The sequence below is a fragment of the Chiloscyllium punctatum genome, chromosome 14 (genome assembly GCF_047496795.1).
Source record: "Chiloscyllium punctatum isolate Juve2018m chromosome 14, sChiPun1.3, whole genome shotgun sequence".
Lineage (NCBI taxonomy): Eukaryota > Metazoa > Chordata > Chondrichthyes > Orectolobiformes > Hemiscylliidae > Chiloscyllium > Chiloscyllium punctatum.
This window is the reverse complement of record NC_092752.1, coordinates 41933337-41957662: the sequence shown is the minus strand read 5'-3', so window position 1 is coordinate 41957662 and position 24326 is coordinate 41933337. Positions and strand designations below refer to the sequence as shown.

The 24326-nt window shown below is 42.1% G+C and overlaps 1 protein-coding gene across 5 annotated transcripts in view; it reads left to right on the top strand.

Annotated features, from left to right (window-relative positions):
* The window catches only part of LOC140485756 (folliculin-interacting protein 2-like), a 132122-nt gene that overhangs the window by 48078 nt on the left and 59718 nt on the right, over window positions 1-24326 (top strand). For all 5 annotated transcript variants that reach the window (XR_011962428.1, XM_072584257.1, XM_072584255.1 and 2 more), the window contains exons 2-5: window positions 9157-9283; window positions 14539-14658; window positions 16201-16301; window positions 16806-16877. Coding sequence is in view for 4 of the 5 variants with exons in the window: in XM_072584255.1 (XP_072440356.1) it covers window positions 9157-9283; window positions 14539-14658; window positions 16201-16301; window positions 16806-16877 (420 nt within the window). In the remaining variant the exon portion in view is untranslated. The remainder of the gene's footprint in view (window positions 1-9156; window positions 9284-14538; window positions 14659-16200; window positions 16302-16805; window positions 16878-24326) is intronic.

Sequence of the window (24326 nt, the reverse complement as noted above, 5' to 3'; positions counted from 1 at the left end):
GAGAAATGTTTATTTACTAAAGGTGTTCTGCAAGGATGTGTTTGGGGGCCACTGCTGTTGGTCATTTATAAAAATGACCTGGATGTTGGTGTAGAAGGATGACGCTTAGGTCAGAGTTGTGGATAGTGCAGAAGGATGTTTTGGGTTACAGAGGGACATAGATAAGCTGCAGAGTTGGGCTGAGAGGTGGCAAATGGAGTTTAATACGAAAACGTGTGAGGTGATTCACTTGGGAAGGAGCACAGGAATAAAGAGTACTGGGCTAATGGTAAGATTCTTGGTCGTGTGGATGAGCAGAGAGATCTGTACCCATGTACATCCCTGAAAATTGCCTCCCAGGTTGATAGGGTTGTTAAGAAGGCGTATTAACATTTATTAGAAGAGAGATTTGAGTTTCAGAGCCACATGGTCATGCTGAAACTATACAAAACTCTGATACGGCCACAGTTGGAGTAGTGTACAGTTCTGGACACCACATTATAGGAAGGATGTGGAAGCTTTGGAAAGGGCTCAGAAGAGATTTAATCTCCAGCATCTGCAGTATCCACTTCCTCACAGTAGTATATTGCCAACTTTGCAATGACCATTTAAATGCCCTTAGGCATATGGACAAGAATGGAATAATGTAAGCTAGATGGGCTTCAGGTTGGTTTCACAAGTTAGCGCAACATTGAGGGCTGATGGGCCTGTACTGCTCTGTAACACACTTTGTTCTCAACTAGGTTGGAAGTGAGGGAGTTGAATCTGTTTCAGCTGGAAGGACTGTTTGGGGCTCTTGATGGAGATGAGGGGGTTGGTGTACCCATTCTCAGCATGCTCCTGCCTCACCAAATTCTTCTCGTCCTACCTTTTCTCCATCTTCTCCCCCTTGGTTCAGGCACTTCCCACCTACATCCACAACATCAACCACATCCTCCATCTCTTTAGTAACTTCCAGCTGCCCGGCCGCCAGCACTTTATCTTCACTTTGGACATGTAGTCTTTATATATGCCCATACCCCACAAGGATGGCCTCCAGGTTCTCCGCTGCTTCCTTTCCAATGGACCTTTTGCAGTACCCCTCCACCAATACCCTTCTCTGCCTTGCCAAACTGGTCCTCCCCTTTTTAAGTTTTTTTTTCCTTTAACTCCTCCCAATTCCCCCAAATCCAGGGGGTAGCCATGGGCACCCAGATGGCCTCAGCTCTGCCTGCCTCTTTGTTGGCACGTCAAAGAGTCCTTCTTCAGTACCTATACAGGCACTGTGCCCCAACTTTTCTGCTGTTACATCGATAACTGCATTGGCACAGCGTCCTGCACTCTAGCTGAACTGGACCAGTTCATCCTCAAATTCCCCAAATTCCCTTGGTCTATCTCGACACCTCCTTTCCCCTTTCTTGACCTCTCCATTTCCATCTCCAGACAGACGCTTACTGCAAAATCTTAACGATTTCTTAACGACCTGTCTTACACCATCTCCCATCCAGTATCCCTGGAAGTACTCCATCCGTTTCTACCAATTCCTCCACTGCATTTGCTTGCAGTTTTTTTTTGTGGTCAGGAATGGGACTCCCGGATGGTATGTTGCCTCCCTGGTGCCAGGGTCTGTGATGTCGCCAGTCGGGTTTATAAGATTCTGAAGGTGGAGGGTGAGCAGCCAGAAATCGTGGTACGTATTGGCACCAGTGATATAGCTAGGAAAAGGATTGAGGATCTGAAAAGTGACTACTACAGAGTGTTAGGTTGGAAGCTGAAGAGCAGGACGAGTGGAGTAGTGATCTCTGGTTTGCTACCAGTGCCACGAGATGGTGAGGAACAGTCAGCGAATGCAGCTTAACACGTGGCTGTGAGGCTGGTGCAGGAGGGAGGGCTTCAGATACCTTGACCATTGGGATACCTTCTGGGGAAGGTGGGATCTGTACACTAAGGATGGGTTGCACCTGAACTGGAGGGGCTCAAATGTCCTGGGTGGGAGATTAGCTCGTGTGATTCGGGAGGGTTTAAACTAGTTTGACGGGGGTGGGAATCAGTGCCACATGTCCGAGAGGGAGTCCGTTGCAGATGGGGCAGTGACAGGATGCGTTGAATCTATCAGGGAGGTTTCTCACGCGATGAAACAAAGGGATCGGTTAAAATGTGTCTGCTTTAATGCAAGGAGTGTCCGAAATAAGAGTGACGAACTTAGAGCATGGATCGTTACTTGGGGCTACAATGTGGTCATAATGGAGACGTGGGTTTCACAGGGGCAGGAATGATTGCTTGATGTTCCAGTGTTTAGAATGTTTAAAAAGAACAGGGAGGATGGAAAAAGAGGGGGTATAGCATTGCTAATCAGAGTGCATAACAGCTACAGAAACTAAGGTTGTTAAGGAAAGTTTATCTGAGTCAGTTTGGGTGGAAATTACGAACAGCAAGAGAACAGCCACCGCATTAGGGGTTTTCTACAGACCACCTAATAGCAGTAGAGAGATTGAAGAACTCCTAGACTGGCAGATTCTGGAAAAATGCAGAAGTGTCAGGGTGGTTGTTATGGGCGATTTCAACTTTCCCAATATCGACTGGAATCTCCTAAGTGCAGATGGTTTGGATGGAGCCACTTTTTTGTCAGGTGTGCTCAGGAGAGTTTCCTTACTCAATAAGTAGACCGACCGACCGAGGGGAGAGGCCATTTTGGATTTGGTGCTTGGCAACGAGCCAGGACAGGTGTCAAATCTCACGGTGGAAGAGCACTTTGGTGAAAGTGATCACAACTGCCTCACATTTAGCATCGCATTCGAGAGTGAAAAGAGCAGTTACCGAGGGAAGATATTTAATTGCGGAAAAGAAAATTATGACGCTACCAGACAAGAGTTGGGAAGTACAGACTGGGAGCAATTGTTCCACAGAAAGGGCACAGTAGACATGTGGAGACTATTTAAGGAGCAATTGTTGCGAGTGATGCACGCATTTACTCCTCTGAGACAGGTAAGAAGGGGTAAGGGGGAACCTTGGATGATGAGGAGCTTCTCGTCAAAAGGAAGAAGGAAGCTTACGTAAGGTGAAGGAAGCAAGGATCTCGCATAGCTTTAGAGGATTACAGGCTTGCTAGAAATGGACTGAGGAGAGCCAGGAGGGGGCACGAAAAAGGCTTAGCAAGAGGATTAGGGAGAACCCAAAGGCATTTTACTCATATCTGAGGAATAAGAGAATGATCAGGGAGGAAGTAGGGCCGATCAGAGATAGCAGAGGGAACTTGTGCATGGAGCCTGAGCAGATAGGGGAAGCCCTAAATGAGTTTGTTTTTGGCTTCTGTTTTCACCAAGGAAAGGGAGCTTGTAAATGAGAACTTTTGAGAAGCTGGGATACAGTCTTGATCAGATCAAGATTGAAGAAGTTGATGTGCTGGAAATTTTGGAAAACATTTAAGATTGATAAGTCCCCAGGGCCAGACCAGATTTATCCTAGCCTGCTCCAGGAAGCGAGAAAGGAGGTTGCTAAACTGTTGGTGAGGATATTTTGCTCTTGCTCTCCACTGGAGGATTGGAAGGAGGTGAATGTTGTTCCTCTTTTCAAGAAGGGTAATAGGGAAATTCCTGGCAATTACAGGCCTGTCAGTCTTACGCCTGTGATCAACAAAGTTTTGGCTGGAGGGATAGGATTTATGACAATTTGGCAAAGCAGTGATTAAGGCAGTCAGCATGGCTTTGTACTCTGCTTTGGATTTGGTGCTCGGCTACGAGCCAGGACAGGTGTCAGATCTCAGAGGTCATGCCTCAAAAAATCTTAGTTCTTCAAGGAGGTGTCAAGACAGGTTGTTGAAGATTGAGCAGTAGATGTGGTGTATATGGATTTGAGCAAGGCGTTTGATGAGGTTCCCCATGGTAGGCTCATTCATAAAGTCAGGAAATATGGGATACAGGGAGATTTGGCTATCTGGATTCAGAATTGGCTGGCTGACAGAAGGCAGAGAGTGGTTGTAGATGGAAAGTATTCTGCCTGGAGGTCAGTTTTAAGTGGGGTCTCGCACGGCTCTGTTCTTGGGCCTCTGTTCTTTGTAGTTTTTATAAATGACTTTGATGAGGTTGAGGAATAGGTTAGTAAGTTTGCAGATGACAATAGACAATAGACAATAGATGACACAAAGGCTCGAGGTGTCATCAATAGTATAGAGGGCTACCGCAGGCTGCAGCACAACATACAGGATGCAGAGATGGGCTGAGAAATGGCAGATGGAGTTCAACCTGGATAAATGCAAAGTGATGCATTTTGGAAGGTCGAACTCGAATGCTGAATATAGGATTAAAGACAGGATTCTTAGCACTGTGGAGGAACAAAGGGATCTGGGTGTGCAAGTACATAGATCCATCAAAATTGCCACCCAAGTGGATAGGGTTATTAAGAAAGCATATGGCGTTTTTGGCTTTCATTTAACAGGGGGATCGAGTTTAAGAGCCATGACATTTTGCTACAGCTCTACAAGTCCCTGGTGAGACCACACTTGGAATATTGTGTCCAGTTCTGGTCGCCCTACTATAGGAAAGAGACAGAGGCTTTGGAGAGGGTGCAAAGAAGGTTTTCCAAGATGCTGCCTGGACTGGAGGGCTTGCCTTATGAAGAGTGGCTGAAAAAGCTCAGACTTTCTCTCTCTGGAGAGAAGGAGAAAGAGGTATACCTGATCGAGGTATACAAGATAATGAGTGGAATAGGTAGAGTCAATAGCCAGAGTCCTTTTCCCCAGGGCAGGCTTGACTGGTACAAGGAGTCATAGTTTGAAGATAGTCGGAGGAAGGTATAAAGGAGACGTCAGAGAATTGTGAATGCATGGAATGTGTTGCCAGCTGTGGTGATGGAAGCAGAGTCATTAGGGATATTTTAAGCGACTGCTGGACATGCACATGGATAGCAGTAAGTTAAGTTACTAATCTTACGTTAGGATTAAACCTCTGCACAACATTGTGGGCCAAAGGGCCTGTTCTGTGCTGTACATTTTCTATCCTCTATAAGAGGAAGCATTCTGTGTGTACACACACACACACACACACACACACACACACACACACACACACACCCTTCCCTCCCTCCCTAGGTATTCTAACTTTTCAAATTGCTCCTTAAACCTGGTTAGCAACAACTGACTTTCTAAATAGCTCTTGAACATTCACATTGTTAAATCTTCTGTAAACCACCTTTCTACGTTGTGAAGTTTTGGGATTTTTTAAAAAAATGCCTGTTCTGACCCAAGAATGGCTAATTGCAGTAATTAATGAGCTCATGTTGATCTAAACTTTTGGTTTTGAGCAACTGAGTACTGCATCCCTCTTAAGTACCTGGAGCGAACTGTAGTTGGAGTAGTTTATGGCAAGAAGTGTCATAAGTAAAGCTTTTATTTTGGTTTTATCATCAAGTCTATGCTATTTTTTTCTGAAGATCTGGAATGTGAAATTCAAGATATAAACAGTACAAGTGGTCTGAGCCTCTTGCCAAATGTGACCCAACAAATGGGCAAATGCTATTTTTATCTTCATTTTAGCAAAAAGCACTTTTTGAAAATAATAGTGTTGATTTTATTTGAAGAGATTATTCTCTATAATCCATTTTGTTAGATTCATGTTTGGTGCTGTACAGTTTTTTTTTCTAGCAAGTTTTTGTGTGCCCTGCTGAGATAAGCATGGTTGCTAAAAGCTATCAGATGACATCTACTCTCATGACAGCAGTTAGAAGCTATTGTAGGCAATGTTTGAACAATCTTGTTGGGCGAGTCACAAAGAGCATGTCTGGAGAAACCATACAGAAAGCAGCATGTGATGCTGTGATTAGCTACTAGCTCATGACAATAGTGCTGTACTGAACACTGATTTTAACTAGTTAAGTGCTTGATTAGGAGCACTACAGAAGTATTTTGTTTGTTTTGGATTCCTATTCACAATCAATTGTGGTACAATAGTGCTGTACCACAGAAAATATTTTTAATAAAGTAATTGAATTATGTAGTTTAGTCCCATTTTAGCATTTAGGTGAATTTTCTGTAACCAAGCTAGTAAGTAATCACCGTCTATCCCATCTATTCAGCTTTGCTCAGTGGGCTTTTGAAGAAATTCAAAACGTGCTAGATATTGTCATAGAGATGATTGCAGGTTTTAAAACAGTTTTTAAAGTTGAACGTTTGTTTTATCGCAATGATTTTCCAGTTTGTGAAACAATTGTGAAATTGGTCAATACATGCAGATACACTGGCTGCAATGTAAAAGTTTTGCTGGATGTGCTTGTAAATTTTTTTCACATTCTTAAGTTAGTAACTCAATCTGAAGTACAGCATTCTCGGGTACTTCCATCCAGTGGCCATCCTTCACATGCGAGCTAGTACAATGTGCCTCCTGAGATTTTTTTTGAGTTGGGATTACTAGTGCTAAGTTCCTGTCCAACAACCAAAAACATTACCAACCATTATTGGATAGTGATCAGAAACAACCCCCACCCCTTCCAGCTTTTCCTCCTTCAACCCCATCTCTTTATTTCAATTAATTGCAATTAACCCATTGGTTTTGAGGTGAGGGTTATCAAGCATACAGGCAACGTGCCTGAAGGGTGGAGAGATTTGAGAGGAGGATAGGGGTGGGGAGAAAGTAGCATGGAGTACAGTAGGCGAGTGGGGGTGGAGGAATGCACTCATCTATTGGACACCCGCGCCAATCAACCACCCCGCCCGATGGCCCAACATTTCAATTCCCCCTCCCACTCTGCCGAGGACATGGAGGTCCTGGGCCTCCTTCACTGCCGCTCCCTCGCCACCAGACGCCTGGAGGAAGAACGCCTCATCTTCCGCCTCGGAACACTTCAACCCCAGGGCATCAATGTGGACTTCAACAGTTTCCTCATTTCCCCTTCCCCCACCTCATCCTAGTTTCAAACTTCCAGCTCAGTTACTGTCCCCATGACTTGTCCTACCTGCCTATCTTCTTTTCCACCTATCCACTCCACCCTCCTCCCTGACCTATCACCTTCATCCCTTCCCCCACTCATCTATTGTACTCTATGCTACTTTCTCCCCACACCCACCCTCCTCTAGCTTATCTCTCCACGCTTCTGGCTCTCTGCCTTTATTCCTGATGAAGGGCTTTTGCCCGAAACGTCGATTTTGCTGCTCCTCGGATGCTGCTTGAACTGTTGTGCTCTCCCAGCACCACTAATCCAAAAAATAGTACCACCAACTCATCACTTCCCCTGATTTTGAGTCTCTCTCTCTCTCTCTCTCTCTCTCTCTCTCTCTCTCTCTCTCTCTCTCTCTCTCTCTCTCTCTCTCTGTCTCTCTCTCTCTCTCTCTCACACACTCACACTCTCACACACTCACACTCTCACACACACACACACACACACCCTTAAATATATGCGCGGGTTCTCTCCCCAGAGCTCTGTTCGGCAAGGAGTTTCAAACACACTTAACCCTCAGAAGAAATTCCTTTTCATTCCATCTTAAATTGGCACACTTTTCATTGAGATTGTGCCTTCTGGTCCTACATTGCTCATTGAAATTTAAAAGAGTGAGAGGCAGAGTCTCAATCTGTTTAGTCTTTACTCATTTGACAATCCTTCCATACCAGGTGTCATCCTGCTGACCCTTTTGCAAACTGTTTCCAGTGAAATATTTTCTTAAGGGGACCAAACCTACACTCAGTACTCCAGAAACAAAAACAGAAGTTGCTGGAAAAGCTCAGCAGGTCTGACAGCATCTAGGAAGAAAAATCCGAGTTAAGGTTTCGGGACTGGGAACCCTTCCTCTGAACTCTAGATATGGTCTCACCAGCATCTTGTACAGTTGCAGGAAGACCTCCTATTTTTATACTCCAATCTGCTTTAAGTAAGAGCCAAAATTCTAATAGTTTTCCTGACTGTCTGATAGTTCTGTGAGCTAGTTTTGTTTCGTGCACGAATACCACTGTCTTTGGTTTGCAGCTTTCTGTAGTTGTTTTCCGTTTGTTTAATCTGCTCCTTTTGTTCTCCCCTCACATGAACAAATCTCGCATTTTCCCAAAATTGTTCTCCATTTGCCAACTTTTGTCCATTTTTATTTTTCCTATAAATATTTCTCTCCATTGTTTATAATCCCCCTTGCAAATTGATTTTCCATCTTTTTGTTGTCTGTAACTTTTGGTTAGTGTACTTGATTCTGTCTTTCAAGTCATTCATAAATATTGTAAATAATTGCAATCCCAGCAGTGATCCCTGTGGAACCCCATTGTATTGTTGGTATTGGAGGTGGAATGCATCATGGTGTCCCAGTTGGAACAGTCCCTGTGAAATGCCAGTGAAGACGTTGAGGGGAATGCATCTGGTGACATCCTGCTGGAGGTGGTAGAAATGACAATATGATCTTTTTGAATGTGGATGCTGGGGTGGCAATTGGGGATGAAGGGGACCCTATCAGTGTTGTGGGAGGGTGAGAAAGGTTCAGATAGAAGTACAGGAAATAGCTCAGATACAGCTAAGTGCCTTATCAACTATGGTGGGGGTTCCTTAGTTGAGGGTAAAGTGGACACTTGTGTGCCTGACCCCAGTGGAAGATGGCATCATTAGGATAGAAATAATGAAGACAAACTGGGAGAATGGGATGGATTCCTTGCAGGAATCAGTGTGTGAGAGGATATTGTCCAGTAACTGTGGGAGTCAGGTGAGTTTGTAGTCGACATCAGTTGCCAGCCTATCCACTCATAACCTGTCATGGCTTGCTTTCAATACAGCCACCCATTTTCACCTTTTTGTTCCCATGATCAGCTGTTTTCCTTTTTTGGCTTAGAATCAACCAACCCGTTTTTATCTAACTTTTTTCACCTTCAGTTTGACCTGTGCCTCCACTAATCAGTCTCTCAGTCCCCATTCTGTCTTGTACCATGCGCCATGTCTCCAAATACCAACAGACTTGAGTTTCTCCATCAATTGTTTTTGTTTTAAATGAGATCCATTTTCTGGTTCACTTATCCAGGCTTTGTCTTGACCAACCTGCCTGATATAAAATTTCAACACAGCTTGGCAATTACTCGTCATTAATTGGTCATCTTTATAGTCTATGCCATACAATTGCACATCAAAATTTTCTATGGGTAATTTCGAACTTGTCTCATCACTTCTTCCCTCCCCCTAGCTTAACTGATGTAGATGCATAGAAAGCTACATTTAAATCTTCCTCTTTGTACTTTTTTACAGCTGGACACCTGTGGAGTTTGAAGCGAACCAAATTCGACTGATTGTATACCAGGATTGTGAAAGGAGAGGCAGACATGTTCTGTTTGATTCTAAAGCGGTGCGTAAAGTTGAAGGAGCCTCAGTTCAGGTAATTGCTGTAATCTTGAAAATTTCTCAGCTTTTATGAAAATTGAGCATTTCTTTTGACAATAAAAATATTTTTGGATAGGAAATGCCCAGAGAGTTGTACACTCGGCATGTTGTTAATCCTTTTAGGTCTGTGCTGTTTTTGTGGTGCCAAAGTGCCTTACTAATGAAAGCAACTACAATTATGAGGGGATTGCATATTGTCCCAGCTTTTTTTAAAACACCAAGTCTATCTTGCATTTCGTACAAGCAGAAAAGGACTCTTGTCTTAGTAATTTGTCACCCATCAAAATTATTCCATCAGGCAAGCAATTATCCTCCTCTCCACTTTGATCTCTGTCATTTAAATTCCAACATAAACATTGGATGTATGCACAGATTTCCCACCTGGACAATCTTGCTCATTAATGACTAATTGCTGGCAGAAATCCATCAATAGTTAGCAGCATTGAAACAGTACACAAAATGAAGTACTCAACACTTCAAAGTACTTTAGATGTTAGAAATTGGAAAAGAAATTACAGGTGATACTGGAAAATATTCAGGTCATTTGCAGAGAAATAGATAATTCAGGTTGATAACCTTCCAGCAAACATTTGATGCAAATAAATTGTGCATTGTGGCATTGAATTTTCAGCTATAAGTTTAAAGCTTGAATTCTTCAACCCTTGAATGAAATAGTGCTTTGCTTCTGTTCTAAAGAAGACATTTGAGTCAACATTAAATTTGTTTTTCTCTCTACAGATTGCTGAGTTTGTCCACTTCTTTACCTTCAGATTTTCAACATCTGCAGTACTTTGAGAAGAAATAGGGATAATTTACTTATGAAACTGTGATGAAGCTTCTCTGGTATAAAAGAGTAGTTTTCACTGATCATTCTAATTGTTAGTTACAAAATGCCAAAAAATCTTTGACATTTGTTTTAACCTAATTTCAAGATTTTAAAATTAAATTATTGACCATATCTGAAATGGCCTGCTTCAATTTTTTAATCTTGTGTTAATGGGATTAAAACATTTGCATCAAAAACCCTTTCTTGTACAGTGAGTGATTGGTCCCTCGCCCTATAGTCTGAGTGCATAACTTGTAGCATATCCATTTAATACCATGGATAATCTCCCTCCTTTTTCATTCTAGTTAAACTTGATAAAAGTATAATACAGGGGAATCTCGATTATCCAAATGTGATGGGTGGGGCACTATTTCGTTCTATTAATCGATTTAAATGCCTTTCTTTTAGGGCTCAGAGTTTTAAAAGTCTGCTCCTCGTTCAGGAGCCTGCAGCAGCACAGTCTGCTCCTCGTTCAGGAGCCTGCAGCAGCACACAGCGCGCGAGGCCCCGCCCCTCCCAACCCTGCCTCCCTGTCCAACACATCCCTCTTCACCCCCCCCCCCCAACACCACTCCCACCAACTTTCCGCCCCCAAACCCCTCCAATACTGCCCCCATCAACATCCTGCCTCCCAACCCTGTCCAACACTGCCCCTGCCCCCAACAACAGTCTGCCCTCCCTCAACCCCATCCAACACCACACCCCACCCCACCCCAATTCTATCCAACACTGCCCCCTACTCACCCCAATCCTGTTCCCCACACACGCGCGCACCCAACCCTGTTCAACACTGCCCCTGCCCCCAACAACATCCTGCCTGTCCAACACCACCCCCTCTTTGAGGCAGCTGGACTGGGCACCAACAACAAGACTGTTGCAGTTGCCTTTGTGGGGTAAATCTCCAAATAGCACATGCACACACACCGCAGCCGCAGTCCCAGCCCCACATACAACGTTTTGACAGGTTCTACCTTTGCCCTGTACAGGGCAATGTTAGAGAGTTTATGTAGGGAAATGGGGGTTTAGGGCACACCCCTGTGTAGAACTCCAGGAAAAGTGTAGGGAGAGGGAGGTCAGTCATTTGGAGATGGTGTCTGTTTAATCACTGTAAACAAAAGACGTGATCACTGTTGGAAACAAGTCTTTGATGTAATATTTTCATTGGCACCTTGAGGTCTGCTTCGGATAATCTGATTTTCGGATTATTGGTGTTTAAATAATCGAGGTTCCTTTGTACTTAAGTTCCTTTTATAGGGTGTTGTGTAGACTGCTTGTTTTTATTACTAACCTGGACTGCATTATAAAGTGCATACTTTCAAAGTATGCAATTTGATTTTTAAATTTAAATTTTCAAATGTTGTAAACTGAGGGAGATTGTAAATTTAAGGCAGGCTTGGAGAAATTGGTGAAATGGTTTGACATGTGGCTGATAAAGCTTAATGCAGAGTATACAAGATGATGTATTTCAAACAGAAGAACAAGGAGAGGCAATGAAAATAAAATATAATTTTAAAGCAGCCTAGTGTTGAGACACCTGGGAATTAATGTTACAAATAGTTGAAGGTGGCAGGATAGTTCAGTGTGGTTAAAAATGTAGTTGGAATTCTGGGCTACGTAAAGAAGGTGGGTGGCATAACCACCTGGTAAAGGAGCAGTACTCCGAAAGCTAGTGCTTTCAATCAAACTTGTTGGACTATAACCTAGTGTTGTGTAATCATAAGCTAGTCACACACAAACTGTGCTGTTTCTTTGCATTAGCTCATAAGGTCCAAAAAAGTGATTTGTTTGGGTTTTGACTTGGAAAAGGATAGATTTTAAAAGAAAACCAAGTTCTCCATAACTTGAATGAAGAAGGAAAAATGTATTTTTATAGCACATTTGGGCAAACATGTTGCTGTGCAGCAAATGGCCTTGATTTGTCTTGCTTTCCACTTCAGGAGGTACCCATTATTACCTTGTGAAAGTAGTTGCAATTAAGCAGGTTTGAGAGCATGTAAGTTCTAATAGTTATGTCCATTGTAGTCTTTTTATCGATGATGTTAAGAATCAGTGTTTTTCTTGTCACTGGAAACTATGCAGCAAATATGTCACATGTTGAAGTCAAAATTAAATTTAAAGCATGCTTGGATGGGCCAGTATAGTCACCTGAAAAGAAAGCAAAGCTCTACAAATACCGGAGTGTTCGGTTTCTGAATATAAATATTTGACTAATTGAAGAAAAATGAGCATATTAGCAGGAATGTTTTCAAACCATCATAAATTAACAAATGTTAATGTCTGACTCCACCCACCCACCCACACCAAACAATTTATGTACATTTAACATTTTAATAAGTCAGAGGCACAATCTCAAGGGAATGTAACTTCTTTTACTGTGGCCCTTTAAGCCATGGCAGCATTCTCTGACACCTGTGCTATACCTAATTTAAGACTAATGTCGCTTTCAAGATATGATGCCCAAAATTGAATATAGTAGTGTTAAAGGGCTCTTTAAAGAGTCGAAGTTCTGTACGAATGAAACATCTCTTCCTCCCATTGAGTTCCAAATCCATGACACACACAATGAAATTCAGTTACCTTTCTAGATTTTTGTTTGTACCTGTGCAATAAGAATGCCATGTATTGATTCTGATGTACAACAAACTTTTTTGTTTTGACTGGCACCTTATGTATCAGTACTTTTAATTAAACTAGCAAAAATTATGTACCTTTAAATACCAGAAGTTTGCTATTATCACAACCTTTGTGATGTCCAGTAGTCAGTTGAGCATGGGAGTGAGAAGGCTGTCTGGTAAGTTTTTTTTGCTAAAGACAAGGTTGCATTACATTTTGTGATTTGTGCTGTACACTAAATGTAACTATGTACACGCACACATTACATTTCTATTGTTTAGTGTGTTTTTACATTGATTACATAAACCTTTTGATCAAATATTGAATCAATTGGCACACTTCTGGAGCCATAGATGCCAGTTTGCTGTATTTTGGAAAGGATCATGGTCTTTCAGAAGACATGATATAAATATCATGCATTTAAAAACAAACCCCAAATCTACCTTTTTAGTGACCTTCTCAAAAAATGTGGTCCTTCATTATTAAAGTGAATGGGAGATTCTCCATATTTACCTGTCTACAATATGTATTTCTCTTGTCCACATTCAGGAATTCTTCTGTTTCTTTGAATAGGGCGGAACAGTGGCTCAGTGATTAGCACTGCTGCTTCACAGTGCCAGGGACCTGGATTCAATTCCAGCTTTGGATGACTGTTTACAGAGGAACATCGATTATCCAAATGAGATGGGTGGGCACTATTTTGTTCGGATAATTGATTATTGGGTAAATTGAATCAAATGTCTCTCTGCAGCTCAGAGTTTTCTGAAGTTTCCTTTTTCCTTGCTCTCCCTCCCTCTCTGTCTCAGGGTTTGTTTCTGAGCAGACACACTTTTTTGTGTGTAAGGGGGGGTTCTTTAGAGGGTCAGTGTAGACTCGATGGGCTGAATAGCCTGTTGTAGACTAGGGATTCTACAAAAACTTGAAGCAGGGTAAACTTAAAACCATGCCTTCTGATGAAGGGTCACCGGACCTGAAACGTTAAGTCTGATTTCTCTCCACAGCTGCTGCCAGACCTGCTGAACTTTTATTGTGTATAAACTTAGCAGCACACTGGGATACTTGGTTTAGTTAAATTTATTTTGTTCTGTTATGGTAAACCTCTATAAACCATTAGTTAAACCTTTGCTTGAGTATTTGTTCATTCTTGTGATCGCACTCTGTCAAGATCTTTGGGAGGTGCAGCAGCGATCGCTGGAATAAATTGTAAGTATGAGGGATTTTAGTTCTGCAGTAAGACAGAAGGTAGCTCCTTCCCGCCTCCCCCCCCCCCGCCCCCCCCCCCCCCAACCACCACCACCACCACCACCAAGGCAATTAGGCATGGGCATTAAATATTTGGCTAGCCAATGGCATTAACTTCCTATTCATGAGTTTAAAAAAAACCTTTTTAAAGTTGTGATATGTTTAAATGGGGAGGTGGGGAACTATGATGTTGAAAGGAAGAGAGGACATGGCCAGGATGAAGACAAATGATAAGTACCACATTCTAAATGAGAACTGAAATGATTTGAAGAAAACAATGTGCCCACCAATAGAAATGTTTTTGAAACTTCAAATTTTGGATTTTAATATTTAATCTGTTTTGTATTAACATGAAATATGTAGTTGTAATTGAGTTCGCAAAGTTCAACAGCAGTGCAGTAAGTGTATACATAACCTACAAATTATGTTTAATTTCATCTATGTAGTTTCCCTCTGAACCAAAAGATTATGATGCAAGCTTCAGTACATTGGCAATTGTGGATTATAAACCAACATGACATGCTTGAAGGTTCCTGAAATTGAAATGCTATTTTTGCTCTGTTTTCTAGAAAAGTTCAGATGGTCTGTCCACGTTGCAAGGGAAGTGCCACCACACAGTTAGCAGTAGTACCTGCACCCAAAATCTCTCCTCTTCCTTTGCTATTAAAGAGCAACTGCCTAGATATCAGGTATGTTGATGAATCTCCATGGCAAGTGTTGCTATTGTAGACAGATTATAAGATAGAGTAGAAATTCAGAACTGGAAATTGTATTGTCAGATGGTGATTAATGTGGTACGACTTACTGGAGTAGAGTTTACATACAAAATCTGTCACTGGAGAAGTCATGCTAGGGAAAATAATAGGGCTATAGACCAATAAATCCACTGTACCTGATTAGAATTCATTGTAGGATATTAAAAGTGGCTGCAGAGCAAAGATTCCTTAGATTCTGGAAACATCCAAGAGGGTTGGAAAATGCCAATGTAGCATTGTTCTTTTTTAAAAAGGAAACTTGACAAAGTCCAGTTAGCTTAACATCCATTGTTTGGAAAACGTGTCTGTTATAAAGGATTAATAACGCAGCATTTAGAAATGGTCATATTATTCAAGCAGAGGCAGTGTGGGAAAAGAGAAATCAACCTTGCCAAATTTATTATCCTTTTCAAAACAGGAAGCATTGGACTTTAATACAGGTACACAATCCTTCAGCTGGTTTTCGGAATTCTGAATTTTTCAAATTCCTGAATAAATGATGGTGAAATTTAAAAATCTTGCCGAACAGCAGACTCTGAGGTCTGAGGTCCTGAGACAGAATTGAGGCCTGCTGGTACTGGGCCACACCCACCCACATCACATCTGAGTGACATGCATCAAATGGAGTTGAGTTAACTGTTTGCACACCAAACAACCTTTTTAATGAGATAAAAACTTAATGAGTAAATCTGAGGATTTTGGAACTTTTTGGATTTCAGATAAAGGGTTTCTACCTGTATTAGAATTTTCAAAAGATGTTTGAGTTATTAAACACTAGGCTACTTAAGATAATGGGGTTGGAGGCAGTATCGTTGCATGAGAGAATTGGATGACTAATATAAAAACATTTGGGATGAGGGGGCTGGGTGGATGCATTTTTCAAGATTGCAACCTGTAACCTATGGAGAGCCACAGATATCAGTGCTGAGGCAACAATAATGGTGAATTAATGTCCTTGAATTCTTGACAAATAGTCACTTACTTTGTTGACATGATACTCATCAGGCCTGAAGGCCACAGTGCTTAGTGTAACAGGAGATGCCCAATTAATGCAACCTTGCTAGCAGCACCTAACACCCTAGGAAGTCTACTTTAAAAGTTGTCCATGCTCAAACATTTACTTACAATGTTGTTTTGTGGTGAAAGAAAAAGAACAGCATTTTCTTTTCTGTTCTTAAAGATTTAAAAGTAAATGGTCCAAATTTCTCTCTTTAAATACTTATTTTAATATTCAACTTTTACTACTCAATTTTAGTATTTAAAGGTTCTAATTTTCTTTGAGTAATTACTCATTAAATAAACATTTCTGATTTGGTTAAATTGAATGTCAAAGATAAACAACACTTTTCTTCATACCCTGTTTAGGCTCCATCTGAGTGAGTGAGCTGTCAAAGTATTATTACTAGAAGTCTGTGTTGCATTTGTTAATGTCCATGAATAATGTACAATCTTGCCTGGGGATGCTCTTATTTGCAGTATTCTCGTCCTCTTTCTGATGTCAACATGCTTGGGGAAATGATGTTTGGCTCTGTTGCAATGAGTTACAAAGGCTCTACTTTGAAAATACATCACATACGGTAAGAAACGCAGTTGAAAGGCATTTTATGTTATGCTACATTTACAATAAGTAATCGATTTAAATTTTAGTTTGGACATGAAAGTGGTAACTTCACCTGTGTTTCATTTTGTGCTTTTTGTTTCAAATATGCTGCTTAGAGAGTGAGGTATTCATTATTGTTTTAAATTAACTGATAGTCATATTCTAGATTTATTTTTGTGCTCTTGGAGATTTAATTCAGTAGAAAATTTCCTTTGTTTCAAATATTATTGGAAGTGGTGCATTATATTTTGATATTTATTGAATACCAGAGACTGGTGAATTCATCTATTATACTAGTGAACATTTTGATGATCTGATTCTATACATAGATTGGAGATTCTTGGATAGAATATGAATTATGGAGCTGTCAAGTTTTAATGATCAACACATTAAACTGAAAATGGTATATTGTATTTTGTGTAAATTGCTGGTGGACTATAAAATGTAATGCTGACTGAAGTATTGTTTTTTTTCTCTTTAGCTCTCCCCCTCAGCTAATGATCAGTAAAGTGTTCTCTGCCAGAATGGGCAGTGCTGGTGGAAGCTCAAATATGTAAGGTTCTGCTACTTGCACCTGTACCTTGGATGAAGAATGTTGGGTTTTTAATCTTTCAAAAAAACTAATTTATTGTACTGAATTTTCTGATTTTTGAAATGTATCTTTGTGATATTTAAACTTCCATACATTATCAGAACACTGAACATTATAAATATCCATCACTAAACCTAAACATCTAAACTTTGCAAAGGGCTTTGAATGAAATTTTAGCATGGTTTATAAATGCTTGGCGTTATCCCTATCCAAATACATTAATATTTACATACACTAAAAAAATCTGTTAAAAGGATAGATACCCTGTGTTTCTTTGCTGAATCCAACTGCGTACAATCCATTTCTCTCATTGAAAGATCTTTTTATACCCACTTGAACCGTTACCATCCATGATCGTGCCAACAGTTCTGCTGATGTGTTTAATCTTACTGATTTTTAAAAGTTGAACTGTAAATCAAAATTCCTGTGACTGTTCATGATTGATCACCATCCAGTTGCCTACAATTAATTCCATCTGTGGAAATACACCAATGCAATATCTGTATTCAAATGTCACCGGCAACTATCATCTTTAGTTGTCTCTGACAATGTTTTGAAATTCAAGATGCACAATATGAACTTGGCTTAATAATTCACTACTATAGTAAACTGAGTTGGTGATAATAGGCCACCTTTTCCAGAAGCCATATAGAGGTCTCTTCATTGCACATATTTCTATCAAGGTTGCCTTGTGGTTTGGAGGATTTTCAAATCGGTCATGATCTCACTGGCTGAGCACACTCAATGACCAGAGTGCCTACTTCTCCTCCACTATCTTGTGGACTCACTGATCATCTGAAATGATGTGTCCATAACCAGTGTAGAAGTAATAGGTGAGAAAGACCATAAAATAAAGGAGTAGAAATTAGGCCATTCGGCCCCCTGGAACCTAAATTGTAGTTCAAGTGTCCAGGAGGTTGAGAATAGTGAGGTCAGAAATGAGGTTTCAAGGTTGCAAGAGTTCACTGGCCAGCAGCAAGGTGGTTTGAAGTGTCTCTACTTCAACACCAGGAGCATCCAGAATAAGGTGGGTGAACTTGCAGCATGGGTTGGTGCCTGGGACTTTGTTGTGACCATTTTGGAGACATTGATAGAGCAGGGACAGGAATGTTTGTTGCAGGTTCCGGAATTCAGATGTTTCAGTAAGAACAGAGAAGGTGGTAAAAGAGGGAAAGGTGTGGCATTGTTGATCAAGGGTAGTGTTACTGTGGCAGAAAGGATGTTTGATGATCTCAACGACTGAGGTAGTATGGACGGAGGTTAGAAACCGGAAAGGAGAGGTCACCCTGCTGGAAGCTTTCCATAGGCTTCTGAATAGTTGCATAGATGTAGAGGAAAGGATAGCAGAGTTAATTCTGGATAGGAGCGAGAGTAAAATGTGGTTGTTATGGGGGTCTTTAACTTACCAAATATTGACTGGAAATATTATAGTTTGAGTACTTTAGATGGGTCAGTGTTTGTCCAGTATGTGCAGGATGGTTTCCTGACACAGTATATGGACATGCGAGCAAGGGGCGAGGCCACATTGGATTTGATACTGGGTAATGAACCCAGCCAGATGTTAGATTTGGAAGTAGGTGAGCACGTTGGTGATAGTGACCACAATTCAGTTAGTTCACTTTAGCAATGGAAAGGGATAGGTATATAATGCAGGGCAAGTGTTTTTGTTGGGGAAAAAAGCAATTATGATGTGATTAGGCAAGATGTAGGATGCATAGGTTGGGGAAGGAAACTGCAGGGGTTGGGCACAGTTGCAACGTGGAGCTTATTTAAGGAACATCTGCGTGTCCTTGATAGGTATGTACCTGTCGGGCAAGTGGTCAAGTGAGGGAGCTGTGATTTACAAAAAGTTGAATCTCTTTTCTTTTTAAGAGGAAAAAGGCTTCCGTTAGGATGAGATGTGAAGGCTCAGTTTAGGGCATTTCAGAGTTACAAGTTAGCTAGGAAAGATCTAAAGAGACAGCTAAGAAGATTAGGAGGGGACTTTGGCAATAGAATCAAGGAAAACCCTAAAGCTTTCTGTTTTTATATCAGGAATAAGAGAATGACTCGAGAAAGGTTAGGGCCAATCAAGGATAGTAGTGGGAAGTTGTGCATAGGGTCAGAGGAGATAAGGGAAGTGCTAAATGAATATTTTTCGTCAGTATTCACACTAGAAAAAGACTTAGCGAGGAGAATACTGAGATACAGGCTATTAGACCAGAGAGGATTGAGGTTGCACAGCCTTTAGCTTTGATCTTTGTTGTCATTGTCTACAGGAATAGTGCCCAAAGACTGGAAGATAGCAAATGTTGTTCAAGGAGAGTAGAAACAGCCCTGGTAATTATAGACCAGTGAGCCTTCCTTCCGTTGTGGGTAAAGTATTGGAAAAGGTTATAAGAGAAAGGATTTATAATCTAGAGAGGAATAAGTTGGTTAGGAATAGTCAACACGGTTTTGTGAAGGGTAGGTCATACCTCTCTATCCTTTTTATTGAGTCCTTTGAGAAGGTGACCACAAACAGGTGGATGAGGGTAAAATGGTTGATGTGTATAAGGATTTCAGTAAGGTGTTTGGTAAAGTTCCCCATAGTAGTTTGTTCACAAAATACAGAGGCATGGGATTGAGGATGATTTAACAGTTTGGATCAGCAATTGGCTAGCTGAAAGAAGACAAAGATGGTGGTTGATGGGAAATGTTCATCCTGGAGTTCAGTTACTAGTGGTGTAGGAAGGATCTGTCTAGGGCCACTGCTGTTGGTCATTTCTTATAAATGACCTGGATGAGGGTGTAGAAGGATGGGTTCGTAAATTTGAAGATGACACTAAAGTCAGGTGGAGTTGTGGGTTATGTGGATGGATGTTGCAGGTTACAGAAGGACATAGATAAGCTGCAGAGCTGGGCTGAGGGGTGGCAAATGGAATTTAATGCAGAAAAATGTGAGGTAATTCACTTTGGAAGGAACAACAGGAATGCAGAGTACTGGGCTAATGGTAAGATTCTTGGTAGTGTAGATGAGCAGAGAGATCGTTGTCCATGTACGTAGATCCCTGAAAGTTGCTACCCAGGTTGATAGGGTTGTTCAGAAGGCATATACAGTGTGTTAGCTTTTATTAGAAGAGGGATTAAATTTCAGAACCACAAGATCATCTTGCAGTTGTACAAAACTCTGGTGCGGCAGCAGTTGGGGTATTGCATACAGTTCTGGTCACCACATAAGAATATGGAAGCTTTTGGAAGGTTTCAGAGGAGATTTACTAGGATGTTGCCTAGTATGGAGGAAAGGTTTTATGAGGAAAGATTGAAGGACTTGATGCTGTTTTCGTTAAAGGAGGAGGTTGGGAGATGACTTAATTGAGGCATGTAAGATAATCAGAGTTAGATCGGGGGGACAGTGAGAGCCTTTTCCCTCAGATGGTGATGGCTAGCACGAGGGGGCATAACTTGAAATTTAGGTGTGATACATATAGGACAGATGTCAGAGGTAGTTTCTTTACTCAGTAGTAGGGGTGTGGAATGCACTGCTTGTAACTGTTGTAGACTCATCAAGTTTAGCGGCATTTAAATGATCATTGGATAAGCATATGGATGAAAGTGGAATAGTGTCGGATAGATAGGCTTCAGATTGATTGATTGCACAGGTCAATGCACCAGAAGGCTGAAGGGCCTGTACTGCGCTATAATGTTGTATAAGTTTGCATTGCCATTCGATCATGGCTAATATGTTTTTCAACCCCATTCTGCTGCCTGTAACCTTAGGTTCTAGATTAGTAAGGGGACCAATCTGTTTTAAATAGACCTAAAGACTTGGCCTCCTCAGCCTTCCATAGCAATCAGTTCTACAAATTAAATACCCTCTGGCTGAGGAACTTTCTCCATTTTGGTTGTAAAGGGTTTTTTACTTTTGAGGCTGTGCTCTTGGGTCCTAATCTCCTCCTCCTCCTGGTGCAAGTATTCTCCACACTCGCTCTATTCAGGCATCTTTTGGTATTCTGTAAGTTTCAATGAGAGTACCCCCCCCCCCCCCCCCCCAAGCTATCCTTCTAAATGGCATCATGTACAGACCCAGAGACCTCAACTATTCCCTATATGACAAGTCCTTCATCTCAGATCATTCTTGTAAACCTCTGGATCCTCTCCTGGGGCAGCACTTTCTTCTTTAGATACAGGACCTAAAACTGCTCTCAATATTCCAAATGCAGTTTGACCAGAATCTTTTATCTCCACAGCAGTACATCCCTGCTGTTATATTCTGGTTGAGAGTGTGGTGCTGGAAAAGCATATCAGGTCAGGCAGCATCTGAGGAGGAGAATCAACATTTCAGGCATTCTAATCCCTGATGAAGGGCTTATGCCTCCAGCTTCTCTGCTGTCTGGCCTGTGCTTTTCCAGCAACTCCCTCTCGACTGTGATCTCCAGCATCTGCAGGCCTCACTTTCATCTCCCTGCTCTTGTATTCTAGCCCTCTTGACATGAATGCTAACATTGCGTTTGCCTTCCTAACTGTCAACTCATCCTGCATCTTAACCTTAAAAGAATCATACTGTCATACAGTCCTACAGCATAGAGACCAGCGTTTTGGCCCAAACTGGTCCGTGCCAACCAAAATGTCCATCCAAGCTAATCCCATTTCCCAGCACTTGGCCCATATCCTCCGAATCCTTTCCTATCTGTATTTATTCTAATGCCTTTTTTAAATGTTGTTGAGGTTGGTATGTTAACCACTTCTGGCAGCTCATTCACTCTGTGTAAAAACAAAAAGTTGTCCCTCAGGTTCCCTTTGCTCTTTCCCCTCTAACCTTAAACTGATGCCCTCAAGTTCTTGATTTCCCAATCCTCTGAAAGACTGAGTGCATTGACCCTATCCATGCCCCTCATGATCTTCTACACCTCTATAAAATCTACCAACCCCTGTCTCACGAGAGACTCACGTTTGGTATGTTGCCTCCCAGGTGCAATGGTACGTGACGTCTCTGATCGTGTTTTCCGGGTCCTTGAGGGGGAGCAGCCTGATGTCGTTTGTGCCAATGTGGACCACGACTTGGGTAGGAGGAGGGCTGAGGATGTTAGGCAGGCTTTCAGGGAGCTAGGTTGGAAGCTCAGAGTTAGAACAAACAGAGTTGTTGTCTCTGGTTTGTTACCCGTGGCACGTGATAGAGAGTCGAGGAATAGGGAGAGAACAGTTAAAATGCGTGGCTACAGGGATGGTGCAGGAAGGAGCGATTCCGGTATCTGGATAACTGGGGTTCTTTATGGGGAAGGTGGGACCTCTATAAACAGGATGCTCTACACCTGAACTTGAGGGGCACCAGTATCCTTGGGGGGAGGTTTGCTAGTGCTCTTTGGAGGGGTTTAAACTAACTCTGCAGGGTCATGGGAACCTAGACACGAGCTTCAGGGTGCAGGACCTGGAGTGTAGGGAGGTTAGGAACATGGCATCAATCTCAAAGGAGGGTGCCTGTAAACAGGAAAGTGGCTTGAATTGTGTATACTTCAATGCAAGAAGTATACGAAATAAGGTAGGTGGACTTGCAGCGTGGGCTGGTACCTGGAATTTCGATGTTGTGGCTGTTACGGAGACGTGGGTAGCACAGGGATAGGATTGGCTGTTGCAGGTTCCAGGGTTTAAATGTTTAAGTAGAGTCACAGGTGGGGGTAAAAGAGGGGGAGGTGTGGCATTACTTGTATTATAGCGGTGGAAAGGACAATGGATGAAGACTCGCCATCTGAGGTAGTTTGGGCTGAGGTTAGGAATAGGAAAGGTGAGGTCACCCTGTGAGGAGTTTTCTTCAGGCCTCCTAATAGTCCTAGAGACTTGGAAGAAAGGATTGCGAGGATGATTCAGGAGAAGAGTGAAAGTAATAGGGTGGTTGTTATGGGGGACTTTAACTTTCCAGATATTGACTGGGAAAGCCATAGCTCGAGTACGTTAGATGGGTTGGTGTTTGTCCAATGTGTGCAGGAGGGTTTCCTGACACACTATTTAGACAGGCCAACAAGAGGTGAGGCCATACTGGATTTGATTCTGGGTAACGAACCAGGCCCGGTGTTAGAATTGGAGGTGGGTGAGCACTTTGGGGACAGTGACCACAATTTGGTGACTTTTACTCTAGTGATGGAGAGGGATAAGTGTGCACTGCAGGGTAAGAGTCATAGCTGGGGTCAGGGGAATTATGATGCGGTGAGGCACGACTTGGGATGCGTGGCTTGGAAAAGTAGGCTTCAAGGGAAGGTCGCAATTGATATGTGGAGCTTGTTCAAGGAGCAACTATTGAGTGTCCTTGATAAGTATGTACCTGTCAGGCAGGGAGGAAAGGGTCGTGTGAAGGAGCTGTGGCTTAATAAGGAATTGGAATCCCTTGTTAAAGGGAAGAGGGTGGCCTATGTAAAGATGAGGCGTGAAGGTTCAGTTGGGGCGATTGAGAGTTATAAGGTAGCCAGGAAGGATCTGAAGAGAGAGCTAAGAGCAGCAAGGAGGGGACATGAAAAGTTCTTAGTTGGTAGGATTAGGGAAAACCCAAAGGCTTTCTATAGGTATGTCAGGAATAAAAGAATGACTAGGGTAGGAATAGGTCCAGTCAGGGATAGTAGTGGGAAGTTGCGTGTGGAGGCTGAAGAGATTGGGGAGACACTGAATGAATACTTTTCGTCAGTATTCACTCAGGAACAGGACATTGTTGCCGATGTGAATATTGAGTCACAATTAATTAGAATGGACGGCTTTGAGGTATGTAGAGAAGAGGTGTCGGAAATTCTGGAAAGGGTGAAAATAGATAAGCCCCCTGGGCCTATTGGCATTTATCCTAGGATTCTCTGGGAAGCAAGGGAGGAGATTGCAGAGCCATTGATTTTTATGTCCTCGTTATCTACAGGAATAGTGCCAGAAGACTGGAGGATAGCGAATGTGGTTCCCTTGTTCAAGAAGGGGAGTAGGGATAACCCTAGTAACTATAGGCCGGTGAGTCTCGCTTGTGTTGTGGGCAAAGTCTTAGAGAGAATTGTAAGGGATAGGATTTATGAACATCTGGATAGGAATAATGTGATCAAGGATAGTCAGCATGGTTTTGTGAAGGGCAGGTCGTGCCTCACAAACCTTATTGAATTCTTTTGAGAAGGTGACTAATGAGGTGGACGAGGGTAAAGCGTTAGATGTGGTGTATATGGATTTTAGTAAGGCGTTTGATAAGGTTCCCCATGGTGGGCTACTGCAAAAAATACGGAGGTATGGCATTGAGGGTGAGTTGGAGGTTTGGATTAGGAATTGACTGGCTGGAAGAAGACAGAGGGTAGTAGTTTTTGGCGAAGGTTCATCTTGGAGTTCCGTTACTAGCGGTGTTCCGCAAGGATATGTTTTGAGGCCATTGCTGTTTGTCATTTTTATAAATGACCTGGAGGAGGGGCTAGAAGGTTGGGTGAGCAAGTTTGCGGATGA